The 25,816-nt window shown below is 38.2% G+C and overlaps 1 protein-coding gene across 16 annotated transcripts in view; it reads left to right on the forward strand.

The window, feature by feature from the left end:
- PARD3 (par-3 family cell polarity regulator) overlaps positions 1-25,816 on the forward strand; it is a 457,172-nt gene that overhangs the window by 167,021 nt on the left and 264,335 nt on the right. For all 16 annotated transcript variants that reach the window (XR_012624146.1, XM_074832438.1, XM_074832496.1 and 13 more), the window contains exon 4: positions 16,808-16,986. Coding sequence is in view for 15 of the 16 variants with exons in the window: in XM_074832438.1 (XP_074688539.1) it covers positions 16,808-16,986 (179 nt within the window). In the remaining variant the exon portion in view is untranslated. The remainder of the gene's footprint in view (positions 1-16,807; positions 16,987-25,816) is intronic.

Consider the following 25,816-nt stretch of genomic DNA (forward strand, 5'->3'; position numbering starts at 1 on the left):
CAGAGGGAGAAAGGAAAAGAGAAGGCATGAAGAATTAAAGAACAAAGAAGCATGTATCAGAAAAGAAAAAAAAAAAAAGAAGAGGAGCCAGTGGCAGGGAATGCTTACCTCCCTGGGGACAAATAAAAATACATAACTGTTTCCTTGATGTTACTTTGCCATATAAACATTTACCGTAGGAGCCATGTAAATGATGTATGATTATGGAAGAGAAGAGCTGCCTTCCCTTTCTCCCTTTCCTTGTTTTTGCAAAACTATCTGTAGGATCGGAGACCTGGTCCGTGCCAGAAACTGCAAAAAAAAGTTAGACATGAAAAGAAAGGATTATCTCACATGATTACACTTTTGTTATTTCTCAAGTGTTAATCACAAAAAGGAAAATTGTATTGTGTGTAATCTTAGATTTGTATAAGTGCATGATGACATTTTGAATTACCTTTCCTGAAACACAAACTGTGGATGTCTCAAACATAGAAGACGTTCACTGAATTGCAGAGCTTTAAAAATGACAGTCCTGGGGCTTTGATGGATTCTCTGTCTTCTGAAGTCTTGAAATTAAAGTCAATATCTTTCTGTATTTTCAACAGAAGTTAAAAGACTAAATGCAGACATTACTGCATGGTGTACCTGGGCTTATATAGGTGTTTGACAGGATGATCACAGGGTGTCTTCCGGATTTGAGTTATGAGGCTTGTTTGGAGTCTCGCCATAGTGCTGCAGTCTGTGTAGGGAATGGTTCTTCGTATCCTTGGACTTGTTTTTCTTATTTAACATTCTTCTGTGTTTGTTTTCTGAACATTTTCTTTTTTGGTGCAGTTTTTCCAGCTGCACACTCTCTCTCTGTTTACGGTGTCCATTCCAGTCTTCCCATCACCTCTGCCACAGTCTGCCTTTCCCTAGCTATACTGCTGTAATACCCTTTTCTCCTGCAAACTCTCCAGCAACCTGGTTTCTGATTCATCCATGCCCTGCTTTGTTTGTAGGTGGAGAGTGTGGTTTTTTGGTGGGTTTTTTTGGTTTGGTTTGCTTGGGGTTTTTTTGGGAGAAAAAGAAGAAAAATCAGTTTAAAGGTTTTTTGTATTTGTTTTTTGATTCAGCTCCTCCTTAGTGCAGACTAAGGAGGATAGACAGCATCTGGTTCCATCACTATGGCTTGGGCTGGTCTCATCCTTCTGCGGGACTTGCTGGTGACTGAGCTGCTACCCGGGAAACTGGGGCTGATAAAAATTCTGCATTAACTTTTTACACTTTCATGGCCCTTTAACAGAAACTGATCTATTTTGGCTCAGCTAAAAAATGGACATCTTGAGCCCTTTTCTTCCCAGAGTATTCTTCCTCTTTACTGTGTTTCACAGCCAACTGCTGGCGTAGCTGTAGCACAAAAAATTCCCGAGACTGTATTTTGCAACAATGGCTTCAAGTCTGGCCTGACTTAATTAGTAGGAAAAAATCAGCTTATATCTCTGGCTGTATTAGGGGGCTTCATGCTGTTGTGGTGTGACTGTGTATTGTTGAATTTTCAATGCAGAAGACAGTTTACCTTACAGGTTTATTTCTTTTTAAAGAAAAATAGGTTAAAGATGTAAGCCACCACATAAATGCTTAGTATGATTACAAAATGCAAAAATGACGATAATATAAAATTCTGTTAGGAAAGCCATGCAAGAATGCCTGTGGGTCTAGGTTTTTATTCCTTTGCTTTTACAGCGAGATGCTAAAAATGCTTGTGCAATATTAATTCAGGATATACAGCAAATTGGCATTTGGAAGTGTTCAATTTTCTTCATAATTGTTCTCCATTCACTTGGCCGATTATCAGTAATTTCAGGGAATTAGAGATGCTCCTTTTAGAAGTTTCTAGTGAATTCTTTAGAATTGTCAAACAATAACAAACCTGCCACTTAGGCAGCAAATTTTCCTCTTGCTGTCCTCACACTAATGTTAGATCGCTGTTTGAAAAGGCTAGACAAGCAAATGGCCATGTAGTAAATCAGTAGGAAAATTTTTTCAGTCTCATGCTGCTGAGTGAATTTTTGAGCCCAGAATTTTTCTGTTTGTTTTGTTCATGCAAAGACTTTTATCCTCCAGTTTGGGTCCAGGGAGGTTGTTTTTTCTTCATAGCGAGGTCTGCAAAAGTATATTTTGTTAAAGAAATTAATACTATGTTTTTGTGGATTAAGCCTGTATTTCTTTAGCCATCTCCAGGTGAGTCCCACAAGAAGGTAATTCAAGGTGTGTGATGTCCAGGTCTTGTCTTTTCCTCTGCTGTAAAATGAGAAGGGAAACAAAATTGTTAAAACCCCTCAGGAATGAGGTTGTGAAGTGCCCTTTACTGGAAAGGTGGCTTTCTGTCCTCTCTGTGTCACAGGACTTTATAAAGCATAAAGTGTGTGCAGGGACAAGAGCTGCAAACCTTCTGTGGTCAGAAAGGGGTGCTGGGAGGGACTTGATGGGGATGTTTGCAACAGCACGATTCAGTGACCCGGTGGGGTATGTTACGTGCGTACCTGTAGGTTATGGATGTGCTGAGCATCATCATCTCTGCCTCCTGATCTCTGTCTCTCCCTGTCTCCTAGAGTTAGCACGCCAGGGGGACCAATGTCCCAACACTGTCCCTGTGCCAACCAGGAGTGAGGAGTGTGGACATCTGAATTGAGTGTGGGCTTAGGTGGTTTTGGCTCCTAGTCCTCTCAGTGTAGCTGCTTCCCAGCCCTGCTGAGGTGCTGCTGCTGAAGAGGAGCAGCAAAGCTCTTGATGTTCAACTGCTTTTCTCTCCAGCTCTGTGGAAACAGCAAATGTGCCTGTTTAGTTTATTTTAATCTGCCTTATGTTAGAATTGCAGTAGTAATCACACAAAAAGTCCAATGATGGTTGTTTTTCAAGAATGATAAAAACTGAGTGAAGTGAGTGAGGGGTGCTTCATGCTGAGCGTTGAACTGGGAGCAGTCCAACCAGCCCTCCTGTCTAGCAGCAACATGTTTTGCAATACCTGCGTTCAAGAGTCGTTCCTCTGACAGTGGCCTTTCCTCTTTCTGGCTTTTGCATGATGAAGAGGAGCCCCCCTCTTCGAAATTTCTGTTGTGAAGAGGAGGGGACACCCTCCGTTATTAAGATTCAGACTTGATTTCCCACATATGCTTAGTCTTGGCTCACTTTTTAAATTTTTTGAGGAGGTTTGCATTTCGCTTATGTGTTGCGTGACCAATGGATAGGTTTTCTCTGCTCCTAAGTTTGAACTTGAGTCTAAGAGAAAGAACCTTAAACATCCTTTGGAAGTATTTTCAAATGCTTTAAAAATACATAAATTCAAATCTCATCTGAGACACAAAAGTGAACTATGTAATGAATTAATAGCTTTTAAAATAGTTTAATAAATTCCAGAGAAGAAACACAAAGTAATGAACTTGCTCTCAGAAAGCTATTCAGTTTCAGAAACATTTAAGAAATATTTTTAGCATTTCTGTGAATGATATGGAAGATAATGTTTCGGTTTCCGCACAGGCAAGAACCCAACCAAAACTAATGCCTGTCTGTATGAATATAAATTTACTTTTGTTCTGGGGTGACCTTAAAAAACATCTGCTTTGAGGGTTCTCTGTTTCAAATAGCCTTTTTATTTGTAGTGATGAGTGTCTTAGATATTATTTAATGCAGTAGATTTTTTGACATCTCATGAAATATGAAATACACTAGCTCTTACATAGTTGTGAAAATACTCTGCCTTCAGAGACTGCATAAACATAGGTAACTCAGCAGTAATAAGCTATTTTTCTGCTCTCTTATTTTACATGAAATTCAAGATATCTACTTTTATTAAACAGTAAAGTAGTTTTTTGTCAGAACCACCATGTTTAATGTAAAAATAGTATAGTTTGGGAAAATATATGTGGACAATTTCTTAGAGTTAATTAGATTTTTAATTAGAAAAAAGTTAGATTTTGAACTAAGCACTTCAAAAACAGGCGGTTTCCTGCTAGAAGCACACTGACTGCTTGATCCATGCTGCAGAGAAGTTGGTGGATCTGTGAGAGCCTATGGACACTTTCCTCACAGTCATTTGTACATCTTCTCCATGTTTTTTCCGTGAATGTCCAGGTGCTGTGTACAAAACTCATAAGGATGCATGGATTGAAAAATCAATATGCTAGGAAGGTCTTAATACCAGAAAGCTTTCTAAATTCTGATGTAAGATAAAAATGATGATACTAAGACTTGTTCCCTAAAATCCGTTGTTCTCAGGTGGGTTAACGAAATAACTTCATCAGTACAGGAGATGGCTCTCTTTGCCTGTGGCTTTCTTTTAGTGGTTATGCAACCTAACTTTTGTCCTTTTGAGGAGTGGAAAATACCTGAATTGCATTTCACAGAACCTTTATGGAGAACTTAAGTATTATTACAGTGAATTTTACTTTTGGTTATAGCAGCATCATCTTACACATATGCAGCTACAAGCTGGGTAGGGGAAGCCTGTGGATGCTGAGGAGTGGTTGCCATAGTGCTCTTACAGCTGTCCTTTACATCCTGACAGTGGCATCAGAGTGCAGCTTGGGCACTCATCCAGAAAGGTAGCTCCTCCTTTGCATCTCCACATTAACAGTTGGATGGGTAGTGACCCTTCCATGTTCCTGCTTTACTCCTGGATATGTTTTCTCATTGACTGAGGTGGTTAGCCTTGACGCTGCAGGGACTGTGTCTGGGTGCATGGCACTCAGGCAAGTGAGTACTCTGCCCATCAGCCCATGTGCAGGCAGTCCTGGCCATGGCCTGATGTGGACTAGAGGAACTGTACTTTGTTTTCCCTGTTTCTCTTCTGTCCGTCCTCAGTACAGCTTTTGTCAACTTTTTATCTTTCTGCAGGGGAGGCCTTGGAGAGAGCGAGGTGTATGTAGTAGCAGCACAAGGCACTTGACTGCATTCAGGTGCAGAAGGAGGCATTCAGTTGCCAGATCAATTGTAACAGCATTTTTCTTCTGCTTTGTGGAAAATGTAATGTGTTTGAGGGGTTTTGTAGACTACTCCTGTCCAACTAACTACTTGCAGGGCATTTTCTGGATAACCTGTCCTGGGCTATTGATTTTCCTTTGAATCTGTTGGGATTCTTCATGTTCAAGCAGCAGCCTCCAATTATTCATGTTAATGGAAGAGGACCAAGTAATATATGCTGGCTGTCCCCTTTTCTCATTTCAGTGTATCAATGCATTTTGGGCTTCAGAACAACAAATACCTTATTAATCTTCTTTGAAGACTGAAACAGAATGAAAACTCCTTAATAGTATAAAATGAATAATAATAACATTTTAAAAACTTTGTCTGCCTCATGTTCTCTTTCTGCATGCAGATATTTGAAATTGTTGTAGCACATTCTAGGATGAGACAAGGAGGGAGGCTTGTGGTGTGGAGACAGCTTGGAAAAGTTAGCTGCTGGGAACCTGACAAATTCTGGCATGAAGTATATACCATAGTATTTCAGTAAATATCTTCTGTTAGTTCTGGCTAAAGCTGTTTCTCCACTAAGAAAGATGATCTTCATCTCTGGGCTAGAACCAATCACAAATTATAATGAAAATTGGCAACTGCAAGCATGAAAAGTCATTGATCCAAAAATTCACGAACTGTCTTTCATGTAGTGAGATTTCTTTTTGAACTTCAGCTGAGGCTCTTTCTATTTGCTTATTCTTGGTTTTGAACTTTTAGGAATAATTTTTGACTCTCTTCAGCCTTGGCAATGTGAAATAAAAAAAGAGTGAGAGGTGTGTAATTAAGCATGCAGTGTAACCGCATGTTTCCAGGGTTGTAAAAGGGAGGAGAGGAAAAAAAGAAAGGGGGGGTGGTGGGAAGAAAGATAGATGTTGCCAAAGTTTCTCCAAGGTATAGAAGATTTTACTCATTTTCAGAAGAGAACAATTCAGGCTCCCTGTTGTTGTAAGGAACTTTGTAAAGTACATGATAGACAGAAATGCTCAACTTCGCACATGCTTCAAGCAGCAGCTAGTCTCCTACTGCTCATTAGGCATGGTTTTAAAAAAGAAGGGAAATATAGTTTATTATTCTAATCTGTTTCTAGTAAAGAAGAAGAATTAAAGATGTCTGTTGATCTGTCACCCCTTGGAGAACAGCAGATGTTCTGTTGTACTGTCCCATTGTGGGCATTATCGAAACAATTTAACTAACAACTTCCAGTGTAGTCTAAATTGTCTTGCTCCCTATTTGGCTACTGGGAACACCAGAGTTTTCTGCAGAAAGTGTTGTTAACCTTGAGAGTTAATGAGAAGATTTCAGCATGTTGTGCTCATAGTTGAAGCTTCTTATTCCCCACTCGTGTAATTGGAAAGAGCTTGTTTGGATGCTGTTAGATTTGTGTATTCCCCAAATTTTGCAGCTTCCCAGACTGTTCTCTGACCTATCCCCAATGAAAGGTCAGGCACAACATTGCACCTTCTTGAAGAGAGCCACACTATCTGGCCTCCCATGTCATGGGCATGGCAGCTCTGCTGCTGTGCATCCCCTGTGGATGAGGAGGCTTGATGGCATTTCATCTCATTACTTAAACACGGAAATACTTGATTTGTCTTCAGGGATTCAGCTTCATACTCATAGCTGAATGATAGAAAATAATATTCTTGAGATCTTAATGCTTTGTGCTTTGCCTTTAAGCTGTATTAGTTCCTGCGTGCAGAAGAGCCTTCTGCTAAAAACTGTCTATCTGAGCACATGGGGTGGCGTGACATGGCCTTTTCCAAGTTCTGCTTGAGATCTTTTATTCTTCTTGGTCGTCAGCGGCAGATATGAGCTCAGTGAAACGTTAACTTGCAGAGATTTGATAACACTTTAAATGAGAGCGTGTTTTGTGAATGTACCAACATGTTTCTAATAATCCTAGTAAATGTTTCTGTCATGGAAACAAGAACAAGTGCCATCAAAATTGCAGAAGCTGTTAGTCATTTTTAATAGTTGTTCAGGACTATGTTCACTCTATCTTATTATAGATGTTGGTTGTAATTTTTTTTTTTTTTCTGCGTTGGAAACTTGGTAGCATGCATAGAGGTTATTTCTTCCCACACATTCTTTTTTCTTTAAACTTTGTGCATATAGCTATGAAAATGCATGCACAGATCATTTCTGACAAAAAAAACCCCAACCTTTAAATGATTGTAGTCAAGTTTTATTGGTTGTCGTAACTATTATGCTTCAGTTAAAAATATGTCTAAATAATTTCTGTAATGAAGCTATGTGGATTTTGGGTAATGCTAGTTCAGATCCACCTCCAGGTGTTGATACCCCAAAATCATTGTCTCCTCTAGCCTGACAGTGGCCTGTGAGCTGGATGTAAGCAATCATTTTTATATCTCAGAAAAACCCCAGCTTGATTTTTGATGATTCCCGTACTTCTCTGCAGTGGAGTGAGGCTGGAGCTGGCCATGCTTGCCCTAGCCTGCAGGGAGGAGAGGCTGGATGCCCCGTGCCTGCTCAGTGGCGAGGAGGTTCCCACGGAAACGTGTGGCTGTGCCAGATTAACAGCCAAACACTTTCAAAAATGGAGTAGTAATCTGATGACTGACAAAGAAATACCTCTTCCCTCACTGTTTCAAACATAAATGAGGTAGCCATCATGTGTAACTTGTTCGCTGTTCACATAGTTAAGATACCAGTAGCATCCCTGCTGCCACCCATTACTTACCATAACCTGTGTACACACTGGACTATTCAGTGATGGTCTCATTGTGATGGCTTTACTAATCCAGAAGTTTGGTTGTTTTTTCCTCCCTTCTAAACCCCAGTAGAAATGCTGTAGATTTTAATTTCTTTGCATCTGCCCAGGAAGTGGCCGGTGGGTAGGGTTTCCTTTGCTGGGCAGGAGCCACAGAGGCAATCCTAATGGACAGCATGGAGGCTTTGCATTACCTTTTTGAAAAGTCAATTAGCATTGTAATTCATTAGCCAGAGGATGCAGCATTAGGTCCTCATGGAGAGTAGGGAAGGAGAGAGATTCCTATACCACCTTTGTAAGTACTTGTGTAACAACAAATCCCTTGCTAATTACACACATACTTGCTGAATTTCAGTTAAGCGTGTTTAAGTCTTTGGCATCTGGATATGATCCACATAGGAATTCTCACTTCACGTATGAGGTGATGTGGTGATCTATGAAGCTGCGTCAGCAACAGATGTTGAAATAAAGTTTATTCTAGGATAAGTCAGAAATTGCTGTAGACTAACAAGTAGTTCTGAACTCCTAATACCTGGTACTGCAGCATGATGGCACTTCTACCCACCCCTTTTCCTCCTCATATAAAGGCACAGTGGTGGCCTGGGAACCAGAAGAGGGTCACGACACTGGCAACCACAGCAGGTTTTCTCCAGCTCAAACTCACTGATGAAAGAACCATAACATTTATTATACACATGATATCATCCCTGGTACTTCCCAACTGAGCTCTTCAAGTTACAACCTAATCCTGTTGTTGCATCTATATCTCTTCCCTTCTGCATAGGAAAAAGTTGCAAACTTCGTCTTCTTCTAAGTGAGCCTTTCTGACCTACCCAAAGCATTTAGATGATAAACAATATACTGTTTTCACATCTTTGCATTATGTTCAATAACAGCAGCAGTTTTACCATTCAGTTTTAGTGGATTTTTCAAAGTTGTGGTAAGAAAAATATCTGCCAACTTTCAGTGTCTCAGAGTGGTGAAGCATTATCAACTCAAAGCAGCTAGGAATTTGCTCCTGTCACGGCAAACCCTTGCCTGCATTGCAGAATAACTTGTGAATGAAGATGCAAAATAGAATTCATTAGAATTAAATATCAATCAGTCTTATTATCAAGGCATGATCTTTGATGTAAGCAGAAAAACTTCAGCAGCAGCAAAGTTGATGATGCTTCTACTGTCGCACAACTGAAGAAGTAAGGAACAAAGTTTGCAAAAATTTTTAACATCTGTGGGAATAGAAATGTATTTTTCCTACGTTTGTAGCAGTAGTATGAAAATAGCTGAAGAGGTAGTCCAGCATGTTTTAAGGAAATCCATGAAGAATGTAACCAGAAAACTTGAGACTGCAGCTCATTAAAAAATACTGAAACATAATTTTTTGACAGAGACGAGTAGAACATTTGTAAGATCTGACATTTTTGTCTTTTCTTTTGGCATGCAAAGATATTTGCATTTTAGAAAAAAGCCCGGAGAAAGGAGTCGGAGAGGGTGTAGGTAATTAAATTTTAATTTTGGTTTTAAAGATCTTTCTCTAATTAGCTTTAAAAGTCGGTGTCTAAGTAAATTGAGTTTCAAGGTGCAATCATCCTTTTCCTCCTGGATCTCAGTATTCAAAAGTATGAAGAAAGAATAGTAGAGAAAGAGAAGGAAGATTGTTATTTTAAAGGCCTTTCAAGATAAGGATTTAACATTACCTCATTATTAAAATATAACTGTGGCAGGTTGATGTTTTCTTATTTCTGAATTTCAAAGTCATTTAGCAGTCATCGTTGGAAAAATGGAAAACTTAGGTTCTATTAAAAGAAATTGAAAATTATACTAAGAAGGTAAGGACTTTTCTTCTTTCTTTTGCTTTGTAATAAGACTTTTTTTGGTGGCTTGGTTGCATTCTTTTCACTGTCATCCATTCTTCCAGAGATGATCTTACTTTTCGATGAGTTGTTTTTTATCGTAGGCATGCTAATATACTATCTTGTATTGCTTACAGGTATGCTGGCGTGCAGTGGGGTTTTGTTTGTATGTTTTACACAGCCAAGTGTGTTTTCTCTATATTATGCAATGGCTAGAGAGGCACATGCACACTTGTTAGATTTTGCAGGCTGAGTGTAAGAGTCTCATGACCCGCCTCATTCATCTGCCATCTGCTAGACCACGTTGTGCATTTTTAGTGCCGTGGTACGGCCTCTGCCCCGCTCCTGGTGTGGCTGTCTGCCAGACCTCCAACTGCATGGGGCAACATTATGAGGAAAACAGAGTAATTGTGATTTGTCATGTTTTTAATGTGTGAATGCTTATAAATGTGCCATTTTAAAGCTAAAGAAATAAATAAGCAGAGAACAATATTTGATAACATTGAAAATATGTCTGTGAGGAAGTACATAAGCTGTTGTTTGAAGATGAATAGCTAGAAGAATAACTGAAAACAGTTGGGTTTGTACGTGAAGTAGTTATAAATATCTGGAATTGTGTGTTGTTAACAATGATTTCCTCTGTAAGAGGAATGGCAGTCTTGTTATTTAACCAAGAGTTCTGAATGTAGAGGAATTCATTTTAGAAGTTGATGTTTTTAAGTATAAACATATCTTCAAGTAGAGAACTACTAATTATCTGAACTATGTCATCTTAAGCTTTCTTGTAATTCTGAAAGGCAGAGCTGTGAACACTAGATAGTTGGCATTTGTAGGTGAACGATGCACAATTGATGTAATATTTGCAAATGTTAAAGCATTTGATAGAAATTTAAGTGTCTTGGAAATTCCAAGTTAATGTGAGCATAATATGCACTTCAGTATGGTTTGAAAATCAGTATAGAAATCTTAAAAGTTGGAGGCAATTTTAATCTAGAGATTGTTGTTCAGTAAGGTGTCATGAGGATTCCTGTTAGTTTTGGTTTTATTTAACATCTTTAAATCTGGGAGAAGCAGTACTGTAAATAGTATGCTAATTAAATTTCCAGATGTTGATAAACTAGGAAAGGAGAGTAATATGAATGGAGGAAAGATAAATAACCTAATAGAGATATAATACACATACTGGAAGAATACAATTTAATTCAGCCTGAATAAATTGAAGCTAACGTATAAGAATATTGATCTAAACTGAACATATACTTTAATTAACAAGACAAAGATGTTGAAGTGAGGCTATAGAAAAAGGTTTAGGATTTCTGTGGATGTTTTGGATTGATATCATCACAATAAAATACCCAAATGTGATTATTGTTGACTACGTATTAGTGGCAAAGTTAAAAAAAAAAAACCTATAAGGATACTACTTGTAAGACAGCACTGAGGGTATTTTGTAAGAGAAATACACTATTCTGGGTGTCTTCTGAACAAGTTAAGACCAGAATAATATTTACAAAAAATGAACAGCAATAGAGAATTAAGAGAGGCAGAAGTGATGTGCTGCGTAGCACCATTCAGGGGAGAAATGCTATAATTGTCTGTGACACATGAAAAGAAAATACAGTTTTGTAAGAGAATAGGAGATAGCTAGTAACAGGAGGATAAACTTGGGGAAAATAATACAGAAAATAATTCAGAAAAAAAATTCTGAAGATTTTGACCAAGCAAATAGTATTCACTTTGGGAAATTCTGCAAATTCTTGTATTAAATAATCATTACTTAAATTTAATTTAATTAATTAATTGATTAAATTAAATTAATTAATTAATTAAATCATTACTTAAAAGTGGAATGGATTCTAGGGGAGAGAAAAATACTGCTCTGCACCATGAAGAGAGAGTTGGCAGTGTGTATATATATCTCTCTCTATATATATCTTCTTCCTTTGCTGTGATGTCCGAAAGTATGTTTCTGAAAAGATCTGCAACTGGTGGTACCTTTGCGGTGCTAGTGTTTTGCGTCCCTCTCAGCAGGCATCTCCATGTAGCATGCCTGAGTTTGCTTCTGCAGGACAGATGATGCAGTTGTCCAAGGAGTAGTTCTTCACCACCTGGCACTGCTTATGTTTTTAATATTTTTTTCTTTCCTAATTCAAGATGCCTACATTTGACTTGCACTGTTTTGTTAATCTTGTAGAGAAGTGCTGGCTTATGTTAGCTGCTGCTAGGGTTTAATGCAGTTTGTAGATGAGTTCACAATCAGTTTTTTGTCTCCAACTGTTTTTCTTCTATCTGTAGTCCAGTTTACAACAGCCTCAGTGGTCTTTGGAAGTTACCATCGTCTTGTCTCTAGAGGTTTGCAAGAATGAAAGTTGAACCAATTTGGGGATTTGAGTTTTTGAAGGTCATAAGGGACATTTGGCTCTTGCTGTGTCCAGCTGAGTGGAATGAGGAGCTGTACTGAACCTACTGAAATTGGCACCAGCACTCAGGGAGCTCTGCTGGAGTGTGAAACTCAAGGCAAATCTAAATATTTTCTTAAGAGGTATTTCAATTAAATATGGACAAAGTCTTAACTTTCAGTTTCAAGTACTTCAAGCTGAAAGAAGCAGTCCTGCTTTCCTGAGCCCCAGGACGACCCTGATTCATCCTTCCTCTTGGACTCCGGATGAGGATTTGAGCAGTATGATGAGCTGGATGGGTGACATAGGCAGTAAAACTGTTGAGTCTCTATCTCCCATCCCCAGACTGGTTTTTTGATGCTGAGGTAGGATCTATGCATGTCTTGTGTATACAACACACCCTGACATACATATATATCTGTGGGCTCACTTCAGGAACTCTTAACTTGAGCAGCTTCCCTGTTGAAAGCTATTCTTTCCCACAGAGTTTTCTGGATTTACCGATTCATCATTTTCCCAGAGAAGACTCTAGAGTGTGGAGAGAAAAAAAAAAAAGTCCTGTTCAGGTCTACTCATCAGTCATGGGCCTGATGGTCTGTGTGAGGTGGCCAGAAATGACCATAAGATCATTTTTCATTTCTGTGCCTTAAATTCACTGCACACCAGATTGTGCAAGCTGCCAATGGCATTGAGGAACTGAAACATCAGTTGAAATCTTTACAGAGTAAAATATCTTGGCTATACTATATAAATATATGTATGTATTTTTCCAGTCGTGCCCTCCAAGCTGACATCTGAGAGGAAATTGGTATGGGAAGGTATATATTAGTTCTGCTCTGAGAGACCACCATCCTTTTCACTGAATGCCTGCATGCAGGACAACATATTCAGCTTTATGGATGAAATTTGCCAGATCCTCAAATGCTTTTGCTCGTGAGCATATTTGAAAATCAGAGAAGGTGATGACCCTTTTAAAATAAAAATGGAATTGCTGGCAGGAAGGGAAGGTACAACTCTGTGTTCTTAACATTTAAAGATGGTTATAAAATGTGTATTGGCTATTTTTATAATTTATAGTGAAACTGCTGTTGCTTTTAATAAAATGAGACTTCCAGTCAGAATTTCATGATTATGAATGTGAGCATTTTGTTATTCAGCTTGGATTTATCCTACAAATAACCATTTTCTAGCACAACTGTGGCTATATACATAACTTAATAGGATTCTCTGTCACACATAATTCTTTCTGAAGTTACAGTATTGGACTCGTGGTTGAATACTTCAAGTCCTTGACTGTGGCTCAAGAACTGAGTTAGTGGTAACTTTCATGAATTTTAATTTAATTTTTCCTTAATTCTTAGACTTTTAAAACTTCCTGTAATTCATTATTAGATTTACAGTTTCAAGTACTTATTTAAAGGTACCTTAGCTGCAGAAGCAAATCAATATTTACAGTGCATTAGTGCCACAGAGAATTTGAAGCCTTGTGATTAGAGTTCATTGCTGTTTTATCCACTCTTCAAAGAAACCACAGACTTCAAACGGTATCAGCCATCATCCTGGAATCAGTGACATTGCATCGGTCCCATGCGTACTTCATCTTGTGGTTTAATTATTAAGTTCCTTTCTTTTGATTTTCCTTTTACTATTTCAAAGTGTATCCTCTTCAAATCTATAAATTCAAGCAAACCAGAAGATTGTAACCAACAATATATTGATAGAAAAATCTGTTCACTATATTTCTTTTGTTGTTGTTTTAATGGCAAGTATCAAAACTGAGTTAGAACGGTCTCTCAGAATAAAATAGGAGAGAGGAATGCAGGAGATTATATTTACAACTTGTGGTTAACATAGTGTGAATAAGATTTAATTCTTGGATTAAGTACCAAGATACCTGGAGCAGTATTGACCACTGCCAAGCACCATACACTAAAGCTAGCTCCATGTGCTTGTCCCATTCCAATGATAAAAAAATAAAAAAATTACCATATTTTTAAATTTCCGGTTTGACTGGGAAATACATAGATTCAACACACCCAAATTTTTGTCTTTTATAATTCACTTTATTGTGAAGTTTCGTTAGTAATACAAATCAGTTTTCCTTATGTAGGGAACCATACCTATATACACCATATGTATGGAAACAAGACTAGAAAAGATCATGTTATATCTTCATAATGACAGAATTCTTTTTTTTTTTTTTAAAGATCTGGAGAAGCGTTCACTAAATTTCTGAAAATATCTCACTAACTGACCTTACTAAAATGAAGTGGGTCATATTAAAGGTGACTTTCAGTCGATAGATTTTGTAGAGAAACTTCTCATGTTAATGTTTTCTCTGGAGCATATTAATATTTGGGAATTCCATTGCATAATTAACTTCCTGTATTGCAAAAAGTCTCTGCTACTTACCACGGTGCAAACTGTCAGGTTTTCACGACAAAGCAAAAGGCAAGGCAGTAGTAATTGCTCACTCCTCTCCAGAAGTGCTGACTTGAGTTCCAGTTTCTTTCTTTCTTTCTTTGTTGGCAGTTCAGCTTCTCTTCTTACAGAAGTTCACCCAACTGAACTTTTGTTTTGTCAAGCAATTTGAAAAAGTGTAAAAATACAAGAACATTTTGCTATCACCGTGCTTATATATAGATGTACGAGCATAAGGAGCAAGTGAACTCATGTTTGAAAATTGTAATTCTCTGTTGTAGGGTGGGTAGCTAAGGCAAACAGGATAATATGCATGGGCTGCTGCTTGGAACAAATATAGATTGGTATTTTTCTTGAGTGGCACTACATACTACAGAGCCACTTTCTTGCTCAGGCTAATCAAAAAAATGAGTGTGTATGTGCAGGGCTATCCAGCAGCACAGGCACTGCTCTTAATGGGTCACTTCATTACGTGTTGTGGGGCTGTTGCTGGGACTGCAGCTGTGCCACCTTTGTTAAGAGATCTCTTGCGATTTGATAGTGTGCTTTTATTATGTTTGCCATTTAGGGAAAAATGAGGGGCTTTACCTTCAGCTGCTTCATGAAACTTGAAGTAGTTGAAGACAAAGCAATCAAAGAAAAACCCTCTATTATGAGTTTATGAGTATATACTGAGTAATCAAAATCAAAGTAAAGTTGACTCAGACTTATAAATACTTTTCTGCATAAAGTGATTTTTCTCAAATATTATTTTAATTACTTCTAGTTCTGTTAAACACGCATATGTGTGTATACACATATGTATGTGTATAAATATCTTTATACATATTTATAAAACAAAACTTTTTATTTGCTGGAAATTAACTCTTGTGAAGATCTTTGTTATAAAAACAACAACAAAAAATTTTCGAAGGAAAGAAAAATAGTACAACAATAGTGGGGAAAAAAAATTAGTTGATTTTTTGTTATTCTTGTTTACCAGAATGAATATGAAGTAGACCGACTGTTCTGGTGTTTGGTCATGTAACACTTGTGCATATCTCAGCAGCACAAGTCCTAGTTGATGATAAAAAAAATTTCTCACACATTTTCTTTGTGTGGTGTGACTTATTGTATTTCTTAGTGTCGTTTCAATACCGTGCAGAATAAGATTATTTATTTTAATATTATTATACATAGCATTAACATAAAGATATTGTAAAGCTTAAGACCCATCATTTAACAAACTCCTGTCATTGTGTTCTTGTGCTAGTATTGTAAGATGTGCGCCTTCAGCTTCCGCAAGAACTGTTTCATCAAGGCATTAAAACATAGTTCTGGTTATCATTCTCAGCTGTTGCCCAGTGTGCCTTTCCCACCGACTCTGCTGCTTACGTGCCACAGCTTTCACCTTTTCCTTTCCACTTTGTAGTCAAGGTTCCCAGTGCAGCACTAAAGAGAAATACAGCTGATAAATCACGTTTCCTCCATTCTGATGCTGAGTGGGAGAGTGCTAAGAGGTCAGAAATGCAGGCAATGAGACTTCTGTTTGGGCAAGGAGACGATAGATGGGTGGGTATTTGTTGTAGGATAATAAATGAAATTGGAAAAAATTAAGTTGTATTTCAAGAGAAACTAACTTTAATGTGCCATCAAAGTTTCCAGAATGGATTTGACCTCTACATATATTAAAAAAAACCCTATCTCTTTCCAATCAGTCTACCTGCCTGCTGCATCGTTTATTACTAATGAAATACTTTTCTCCTGTCAGTCATGCCAGCTGGAAGGCTAAGGGAATCAGGGTAAATCAGCACAGGTCTTGTTTTAGCTGTCAGGAAGAGGCAAAGGAAGAATGCAGAATAGAAAACAGTCGCTTCCATAAGTTTTGAGAATGAAATGGAGAGTGTATTTTAGAAGGCGAGGAGGCTGCCTTTCGCTGTAGAGGCTGGTGTGCAGCTTCTTGCAAGCATGTTGTTCTGGCAGAGCCCATGTTGCAGTCGTGGTATTGGAGTGGGGCCATGCTGTCGTAGTCCACCCCGTCCTTTGTCACCTGGCTGTGGAATTTTGGCTTTTGGCTATTTGCTTTTTAAAATACCTGTAAGTCACCTTAGCCTCTCAGTTGTTCGAGCTTATGCTGTTTTTCTGTTTTATACAATAGCTGACAGATAGTAGTGATGCTGTGTTTGTACTTGTACAGCCAATGAGCGATGCTAGGTTCAAAGAGTTTGGTTTTGCACTCATTTTCTCCTTGTGCGGTCAAGCAGCAAGGGTGTGGTTTGGCGAGGATAGACCTTGTCGTTGAGGAGTTATGCTGAGGTCAGTAACTCCACTCTGTGAAACGACATTTGGTCAAAACCACCCATCCAGAGCTTAAAAAAATATTTTTCTTATGTGAAAAACATTTTAAATCTAGCCAGTATTTATTTACTGTCTGTTTTATTCTTCAGATATGCCTCTTCATGTCCGACGTAGTAGTGACCCTGCACTGATTGGCCTCTCAACCTCTGTAAGTGACACAAATTTTTCTTCAGAAGAGCCTTCACGGAAAAACCCTACAAGGTGGTCCACAACAGCAGGCTTTCTCAAGCAGAACACCCCTGGCGTACCCAGTGCTCATGAAAGAAAGGTATATTTCTTTCCGCCTCTTTATTCACTAAATGACAAATGCGCATGAATCTTGAATTCTTGTTTTGTCTTTCTCTTACCTGCTCCTGGTTTAAACTTATGTTTTTTGACCAGGTCCACCAAACCCCATCATCATCAGAGGAGTGTCTGAGTTGCACGTGTATCGTGCCCATCATAGACTCTCAGTGATGCCCGCAGCAGGGGCTCTAAAAACTTGATTTTTGTCATTAACTGTAGTTGAAGCTCTGATTACTCATTACTCTGCAAAGCAGGGCCTAAATGCTGTCACACATTTTCTTTGAATGCAAATAGGCCATGTCTATAATGATTTTTACTGATTTCTGTAGAAGTCCTAATGTCAGTGAATAATCTGCATGCCCACAGCTGTTCTAGTCTGTCTTTCTGACACAGCATTGCTAGTTTTTACTTTCTGAGGCACTAGTCAAGTAATACAAAACACAAATTGCAAATGCCATCTCCTTGATAACAGTCTTAAAACCAAAACAGTGAAACGGAGAGTATTTTTTCCTTCATTTTTTCAATGTGATCTCAGTATCTCTACATGAATTGCATTATTAGCTGGAGAAGTCAGCGGGAAGCTCTCTTCTCAGTGCATTATTGAAAAGAAAATTAGAAGAAATATTCCCTGTTGTACAGCCCCTGACACTGCCTATAATTGTGAAAGTAACTTGCAGACAAATTCAAAAGGAGAAGCATATGTCTATTTTCCAATAGAAATGTGTCATTTTTAAAGCAAGTTGCATTTTGGGTTACCATTCTGAGTGTACAGCACAAAATCCTGTTGGAAAATATGCAGCTAATTATAGCTATTTTTTTTTCTTTATTGTTACTGTTTCTGTATAGTATAAATTCAAACTGTGACTCTTCAGCCAGGACTCCCACACCCCAAATAAAGAAGTCTTTACATGCTGCTAATGAACTGAACTATCTTGGGTGGACATTTGGTTATTTCAGAAACATCTATAAAAACACAGTGCTCATAGGCATTGAGGTCCACGTTCTTACAGAGGTGTCAGTTTAACATGGTATCGTTAGGTCTCTGCTTGATTGGGATATCAAGTAGGTAATGGTATATTTTCTGTCATTTGTACTGGCGTGGCACAGAAGCACATGTTGTTTTGAAAAATTCTTTTATACCATTCTTATTTGGAGAAGAAAAATGATAATCTAATCCATTTGAAGTGTTAACATTTTCAGTTAATTTTCTGAAATCATAATGAGACTGCATTTCATTACTCCACAAGCATAGATATGGAGGGCCATACATAGCATAATCAGATTTCTTTGAGTGTCTGAAGTTAGCAGAAATTAGAGAGAATTGAACAGCAGCTAATCTTTCACACTAGTCTTCTTGCATCATTAGTTGTTCAGCATGTACTTACTCTTGATTTTTGTGAAAATATTTCACGTCTACTGGAGCGTGGTGACCAAACTGGAAAGGTATGCATGTGATCTCATGTACTGATGGGAAGCGAGGCACAAGAGAACATTAAATCAGGAAGGTGGGAAAGAATTAACGTAGGTTAGTTAGTACAATGGATACTGATAATTTATTTTATCTTTTTTGCACAACCTATACATAGATCTTTTGAATAGAGCAGATCACACAGTGCACTATTTTTAATAGATAAGATGCAGTAAACAACTAATTAAATAATAATTGCTTGTACAAGATATGTAATGAATTAATCCTAAATTCAATTGTGCTAGACTGTTTTTTTTTTTTTTCCCCCCCTGTTTTCAGCATCTTGATTTCTTCATGTGAGTCAAGATTTTGTCGTGAATCCTGTTTCTCTTAGGAATGGATATTAAGAATTCTCCTTTCCTTTCCCATTATTAGCAACAATTTCCTTTGTAGTATTAATCTAAAAGGTGCATTTTTGAAGTCTCTGTCACTAATCACTTAGCAGAGTACTAACACTGAATTTTTACAAATGTATTTTGGTTATTTGAACTATAGCAAGTCCTAGCTACTTTTCTTAGATTGTTTTCTTCAGCTACTCAGATAACAAAAAGAGATGGCTGTGCTTTGTTCCAGACTGTTTCGTTGATTATAGATGACACAGACATTTCAAGCAAAGCAATGAGAACAATCTTAATTTTCTGCTTGGTGCATTGGGCTTGAGCACCCATATATCTTTTGTGGGCGGTTGGCACTACGTAATGTTTTCACTGCAGTTCTCTCTCTTGACAGCACAAGAACATATGTTCTTGGGCTGAGATTTGCAGCACAGTTGTAGATTAGCAACTTTGCCCCAGCAGTATCTTGCAGAAACAAGAAAAGCGTTTCTGGGAGAGTTGCCAAAAGCTTCATCCACCTACTGACTCTAAGAAGTGACATTACTTTCAGCCCGTCACCTCTAAAGAGAAATAATTGACAGGTAGAAATCCTGTCCAATTTTTGGAAGAGTTAGCAGAGGGAAACTGCATGTATCTGGCAGAAGGGATTTATTTCATGGGGGCAAGCGAGAGAAGACTCATTGGTATTTGTTTCATTTTGGGTAAGAAGAATTTGGAATGGCAGGAAAATGGGCAGATGCCCAAGTTGAGATGAAATGAAGGGGTGGGAGTGCTGCCATGCACTGAAGGCTGTGAGGAGCCAGGACATATGCCAGTAGTTCTGGGCAAACAGAAAGGGAAAAGGGCACTGGGGAAAAGGAGAAATGTGGGATGTTTGAAGGATCCTGTTGAAGAAACTGTAGTGCTACCTGTAGTTATTAGGGTAGATGAAGTAGAACATCAGGCTCTCCTGTGTCCTTAGGGAAAGAGAGAATGACCAGAGAGGGACAGTTTGGTTTGGAGGGGCCTGAGTAGGTCCTGCGAAGATTTAGATGTGTATTGAACTTGAGATGCTTTTCTACTACAGTAAGTAGGATGTTTTGGTATGAAACCCTTACACTAAACTGGATGTGCGCTCTCATCCATTTTTTGTACCATCTCATTGTAAAGAAATGTCATATTTATTGTCAGGATATCACAATACACGCTGTGTTTCCTTAGAATTGGAATCTAGATAATTTCTGGTTTCTGTGTTGTTCACCTGTAAGAGCAACTTGAAATCAGATGTTCTGTGTCCCAACGTACTTATTTATTTGAAGAATTATAATTATTATTGATTATTTACAAGTTATTGTAATGTTGGTAACTGTACTCATCTAGGTGATTTCTGACCTTCTATCCTTCCCATGAGTGGTCTCAACCAAATGATTAGGTCTCCTCATCTGTGTAAGTATTCAAAAAATTGGCTCATGATTATCAGCAGTTTTAGTAGGTAAAGTCACTTTTCAGGATTTTTAAACTGAATATTAAAATCACTTTCAGGTACTTTTTTGTGTGTGTGAGACATATCTGTATTACCTAGTGACTCATGGCTTGACTTAATCCCGTCTCTTGCCTCCTTGAGCCATTCTAATGAAACAAAAAGAAATCTTGTAGTAAAAATACCTTTTCAAAGGCCTGCAGTAATACCTGATTTGCAAGCTGTAATTTTGTTTGAATTGTGTTGAACTGTACAGCTGAGCAGATTGTGTGCAGTTGAAGCATATCATGTGTGCTTTTTTCCACTGCAGTGAAATGTTTCACATGTTGTTTTCTGAATAACTGTTAATTTGAATCACATTCTTAATAATTCAGTACTAAAGCCTACTGGCTGGACTAGCTGCCCTTAATAGGTGTGAGTTGCATTAATGAAAATCATGTTTATTTTGTCTTAGATGTTTGCGTTACTGTACTGGAAGAATATAAATGCAACAACCAGATATGTTGTGTCTTATAAAAACTGCGAATTAATTATCCCATATATTTCCAGTGTGTTTTTTTAAATTTGCATCTCCATTTGTGGTGAGGAATTGCATATCATTACAAATTAGTTACCTGCTTTGATCCTGCTTCTCTGAAAGACACAAGGCTTATCTAGTTAACTTGCCTTGCTTAATGCAGGGATATACCATGGTTAACTGTTATGAAAAATTTCCCACTGTGACTTTCTGAATTTGATTCATATATTGTTGCATCAAGGATAACAGCATTGGTACAGCAGAAAGAAGTGAAAATGTACCATAAGAAGGAGAGCTCAAGAGAGAGCAATGAGAGAGAAAAATGATTGTGCATGGGCTTCTGTGCCTCTCTCACTCCTGGATTCACCCACCTGCAGCAAAGCAAATGGCATGCAACGTTCTCTGTGGGGTGGATCGAAAAACAGCAAACACATAGCTGAGTGTACTTGGCACAACATTTAAAAAAAATGTTTTTTCTTCTCTTTTTGCCTTTGCCATTTAGTCGGCAGCCAGGTTTTTTTGCATGTTTGTTTTTCAAATGGGTTTGCCCATATATGTATTTTGATGTTGAAAATAGCCATGCCTTGTAGGAATAATTATTTTTAGGATATGCTTCCTTCCTACTTGGAAACCTAATCTTTTTGGGCCCTGTAAACTGCAGAGGGAGAATTTGAAACCGCATGGGAGTGATCTAAGTCTCATCTAGTGTGAAATCCCTTACCTGTAAAGCACTGTGTTGCCCACATCTCTTCTTGCAGGTATTTTTGCTGTTCCTATGGTTTGAGACTGATGAGTACAAATTTTCAGGTTGTCGGATTGTAGGTTTTTTTTATTTATGTGAAAGATGCACTGCTTTCTAATCCTTTTTGTAAACAGTATAAAAAAAAAATCTCTAATGAAGTATGTCTAGATAGGAGAAAAGCATGCATGCGTTATATGAAAAGCTTCCACAATTATAGTATGTCATGTCAAAATCAGATTTAAAGTGAAAATTAGTTTAATTTAGCTTTGAGTCTTTTTAAACACAGCTTAGTGAAGTTTGCTTTATCACTGTCACCAAAGACACAGTATTTCAATAGATTTTAACTATAATTCAGAGGATTGAAGAGCCCTGTATTAGAACTGTGTGTGTTAGTGTCATTTTATAGCCAGGGAGTCTGAATTGCAGAGTGTGAATCGATTAAATTGACTAGGGAAGACTGTGGACTAAAAGACTGGGCATCGTTCTGGGAACAAGAGACTCAAGTGTTGCTGATACTTCTTGGGAACCTTCGTCTCTGATTTGTACTCCTGCAGAGGGAGGTAGCGTGTATCAGGTGAACAATGTTGGTAAAGTGCTGTAATACAACAGAATCAGCTGAGGAGAAGTACAGGATAAATGCAAAGAGCCTCGCATTCCTGTCATGATACTAAAACTCTGTCATGATATTAAAATCCCCACTTTCAAAATAAAAATGCAGTGTTTTAAACAAAAATTCTGAAGGAGTCAATAGCCATGAATATTTTTTCATCCAGGTTTATTTGAGCAGGGCTTTTCTTTTTTTAGTGAGACAGTCACAATTTCTGTCTTTTCTGATGTGATTTCACGTTGACTGAGAGGAAGGGAGAATGAGAGTGAGTTATCCACAGATGATGGAGTGTTTTAATGTGGAAAATGTTGTAGGAGTGAGATTAGTGGAAATTCAAAAAACAAGTTACATGTGTTGATTTTCTTTCTTTGTGATAGCAACCTGTTGCTGGCACTTGTGATGTGATGATGAAATACCCAGAGTGCAATGTAAAACAAACTTTGTATGTGCTATTTTTGTCCTGGGTAGAGTGTAAAATTAATGACTTTCACAGAATCACAGAACAGCTGAGGTTGGAAGGTACTTCTGGAGATTGTCTAGTCCAACCTTTCTTGTCAAAGCAGGGTCAACTAGAGCAGGTTACTCAGGTCTGTGTCCAGTTGTGTTTCGAGTGTATACATCTCCAAGGATCGAGGCTGCCCCACCTCTCTGGGCAACCTCTTCCAGTGTTCAATCACCCTTTTAGTAAGAAAGTTCTTTCTTATGTTTTGATAGAGTAACTTGTATTTCTTTGCACCCGTTGCCTCTTGTGCTTTCACTGGATACCATGAAGAAGAGTCTGCATTTCTTCAGCAGAGCAGCTAGTGATATTTTAGTGCAATAAAAAATAAAATCCCTCTCAAAGATCTCAACATTCCTGACTTTCAAAATGTGACAACAAATACAGTATTTTTTATTATCATCAGCAGGTTGGGAAGGAGAGACACAAAGTGAAAAATCCTTGCACAGTGCACAGAGAGGAAACAGCCAATGTGCATCACATGATGCTGTGCTATTCTGTTTGCTGAGTACTGTGTACATGGACAGTATTCAACTGTTTGCATCCAAAAGTCCATCATGACGAGATGTGTTAAGGAGGGAAAAAACCAACAAAAACCCCAACAAATCCAAAGTGAAAGTGTGATTTTTTTTCTCATCTCTTCTGTTTTACCTCTTTGCTCTGAGTCATCCATTTGTGGAAGCCCATCTATTTAATTTCCTCTCTGCCCCCAAAAAGAGGCAGATTATTAGTGCAAGATACTGGAGAGATGGAGAGCTGGTGATTTTTTTCCCACTCCTGCTCTGAGGCTGAGCAAGTCTGTTGATCACTCTCAATCTTTGTTCTTAATCAGTAGCATAGGAAGAATGTATATTTTTCTCCCAGTGCTGTTCTATCCCATCTCTCTTTCTGTGTGATGGGTGAGCAATGTCTGGTCCATATGTGAGGGCACATGGTACTGCATCATGAGCTGGGAATGCCAAGGAGGATCTGGATGAGTGAGTCTCTTACTGTAATGGAGTGATGGAACATGCACAGGTTGTTTGGCCTTTCACCTCAGTAAATGCAGTGTACAGCACCTCTCTCTGAGAGACAATAAAAGCTCTGCTGAAAACAGAAAGCTCTCAAGTATAGGATAATTGAAGTTGTAATGAATGGCTGGTTTTCCTCTGCCATTCATCTAAGTGAATGTGTACTTTGCAAATTCCCATGTTTAAATGTTCATCTCTATTTCTTTTAATTTTTTATGTTCTTGCAGCTCTCCCTGGGTTTGAGGGTGAAAAACTCTGGGCTGAAAGAGTAGATTGATAAAAGATTGAGTAAGTTTAAAAAAAAAAAAAAAGAGAAAAAGTTGGATGTTCTAGTTTAGTGATTTTTTTGTTTTTGCATGTTTAGAAACACACATATATTTTCATTGGCAATAGTTGGATCTGGGTTTGACGTGCTTTCATTTAGTTGTAACCCACAACCATGCATTTACAGCATACGCTTGTGATTCAAGAGTTTCTGAAGATTCATATATTTGTCTGTCTTGTTTTCATATTATCAAGATTATGTACTGGTGCAAAGCAGGTTTGGATTTTAGCTGATTGTGTTGCTAGCAAGAAAAAGAAGTTTGAAATACAATCCAGGTTGCAGGCTGTGCTTCCCTACAGTGTTCTGACATGAGCCTGCATGGTTTAAACAGTGATTATTTCAGCCTTTTTTGCTGTATTTGTTATATTTTTAAATGAACTTATTTCATCTTGCAGTGAATATTAATCACAAAAGAAAACAAGGAAAGACAACCAGGCAAAGTCATCTCAGAATAAAATTCAGACCCATAAGTGGAACTAATCTGTACAAAGGGGTAGTGTGGCTGGGGGGGAGATGGTAAGCTTTAATTAGTGGGGAAATTCAGCTCCAGTAAATACAGGATTTCCAACCAGGAACACGTAGTCACCTTCTGGGCTTATTTCTGTTATGACTAAATTTGGGGCTGAAACAAATGTCACTTAGTCTGGTTTTGTTTCACAGCCTTACAGAAACGGGATGATTATTATGTGCTACCACCCAGTTTTATTGTCTCTTTATAAATGAGTTCTTCAGGTCCTTATACAGATATCCAACTTAGGAGCATTGCCTACCAAGCACATGAAGTAAAAGAAATCTAGATAAAAGCCAAAACCATAAGATGGAGAATGATGGGAAGCTGTTCAGTGTGAGAAAGGCCCATGAGGAAAAGGAGCCGAAGGTGACGGCGCTGCCATAAACTCAGATAAAAGAGAAACAAGCTGCTACAAGCCACCTGTTTGGTACCTATTTGGGCCATTCCCCACAGACCACAGAGGGGATTCTGGCCAAGGTCTGAAATGAATTTGCAGGTCAGATGCTTTGCTTGGGAGCCTGGCAGAGTCCCCTGTCTGTACTGTTACAGACAAGAGGAGGGCAGTGGCGTGGGTGAGGGCTGGCAGTGGGGAGGAGTGGCTGGCTGGCAGTGTGCGAAGGCACAGCCACTTGCCACGGGTTTGGGGCATTGCCTTCATGCTTCTGACCATCAATCACCACTGTTCTCCACACTTCTCAGTGTAATGAAGAAAGATGGGGCAGGGGGGGGTGTGGAATTTTAGTTAGCTTGAGAAGACAGAACAGTTACCTCATCTCTCAGCCTCCTTTCTTTGTTTCAGGAGTGCAGATGCAACTTTCTAAATATACAAACAGCCAGTTGCACCATTTTAGAGATATGGCCACCTGAAAGTATCTACCCGACCCTTAAAAGGATACTGCTGGTGGTTTACAAGATATTCTTCATTTCAAGATCTACATATAAGATCCTTGTGAAGCTCCCTGAATATATTTAATAATAACATTCTATTTGTTAAATCCTATCTTCAGAGCACAGTTTTGAAATTAATTCATTATCAACTTTTCTCTTCTCCTGCAATTTAATTTCTTGTCTTTCCCAAGGAATCAAATGAAGGAATGTCAATATTTAAACATACAACGTTACAAATGGTGTTTCATCTAAATACAAATTGACATAAAGCATTGTATAAATCTGCCTACAAAAGCAAATATCTGATGAAAATGGCAGAATTGTGCATAATTATTGCATTTAGACATGTAGATTCATATATAGCTGGATATACATAGAAACTCTTTAGAGGCCTTTAAAGTGGCACAGCAAAAGAGTATTTCACTTCAGTGATAAATAGTAGAAGGGAAAAC

This window comes from Strix aluco, chromosome 1 (genome assembly GCF_031877795.1).
Source record: "Strix aluco isolate bStrAlu1 chromosome 1, bStrAlu1.hap1, whole genome shotgun sequence".
In the NCBI taxonomy this organism is placed as follows: domain Eukaryota; kingdom Metazoa; phylum Chordata; class Aves; order Strigiformes; family Strigidae; genus Strix; species Strix aluco.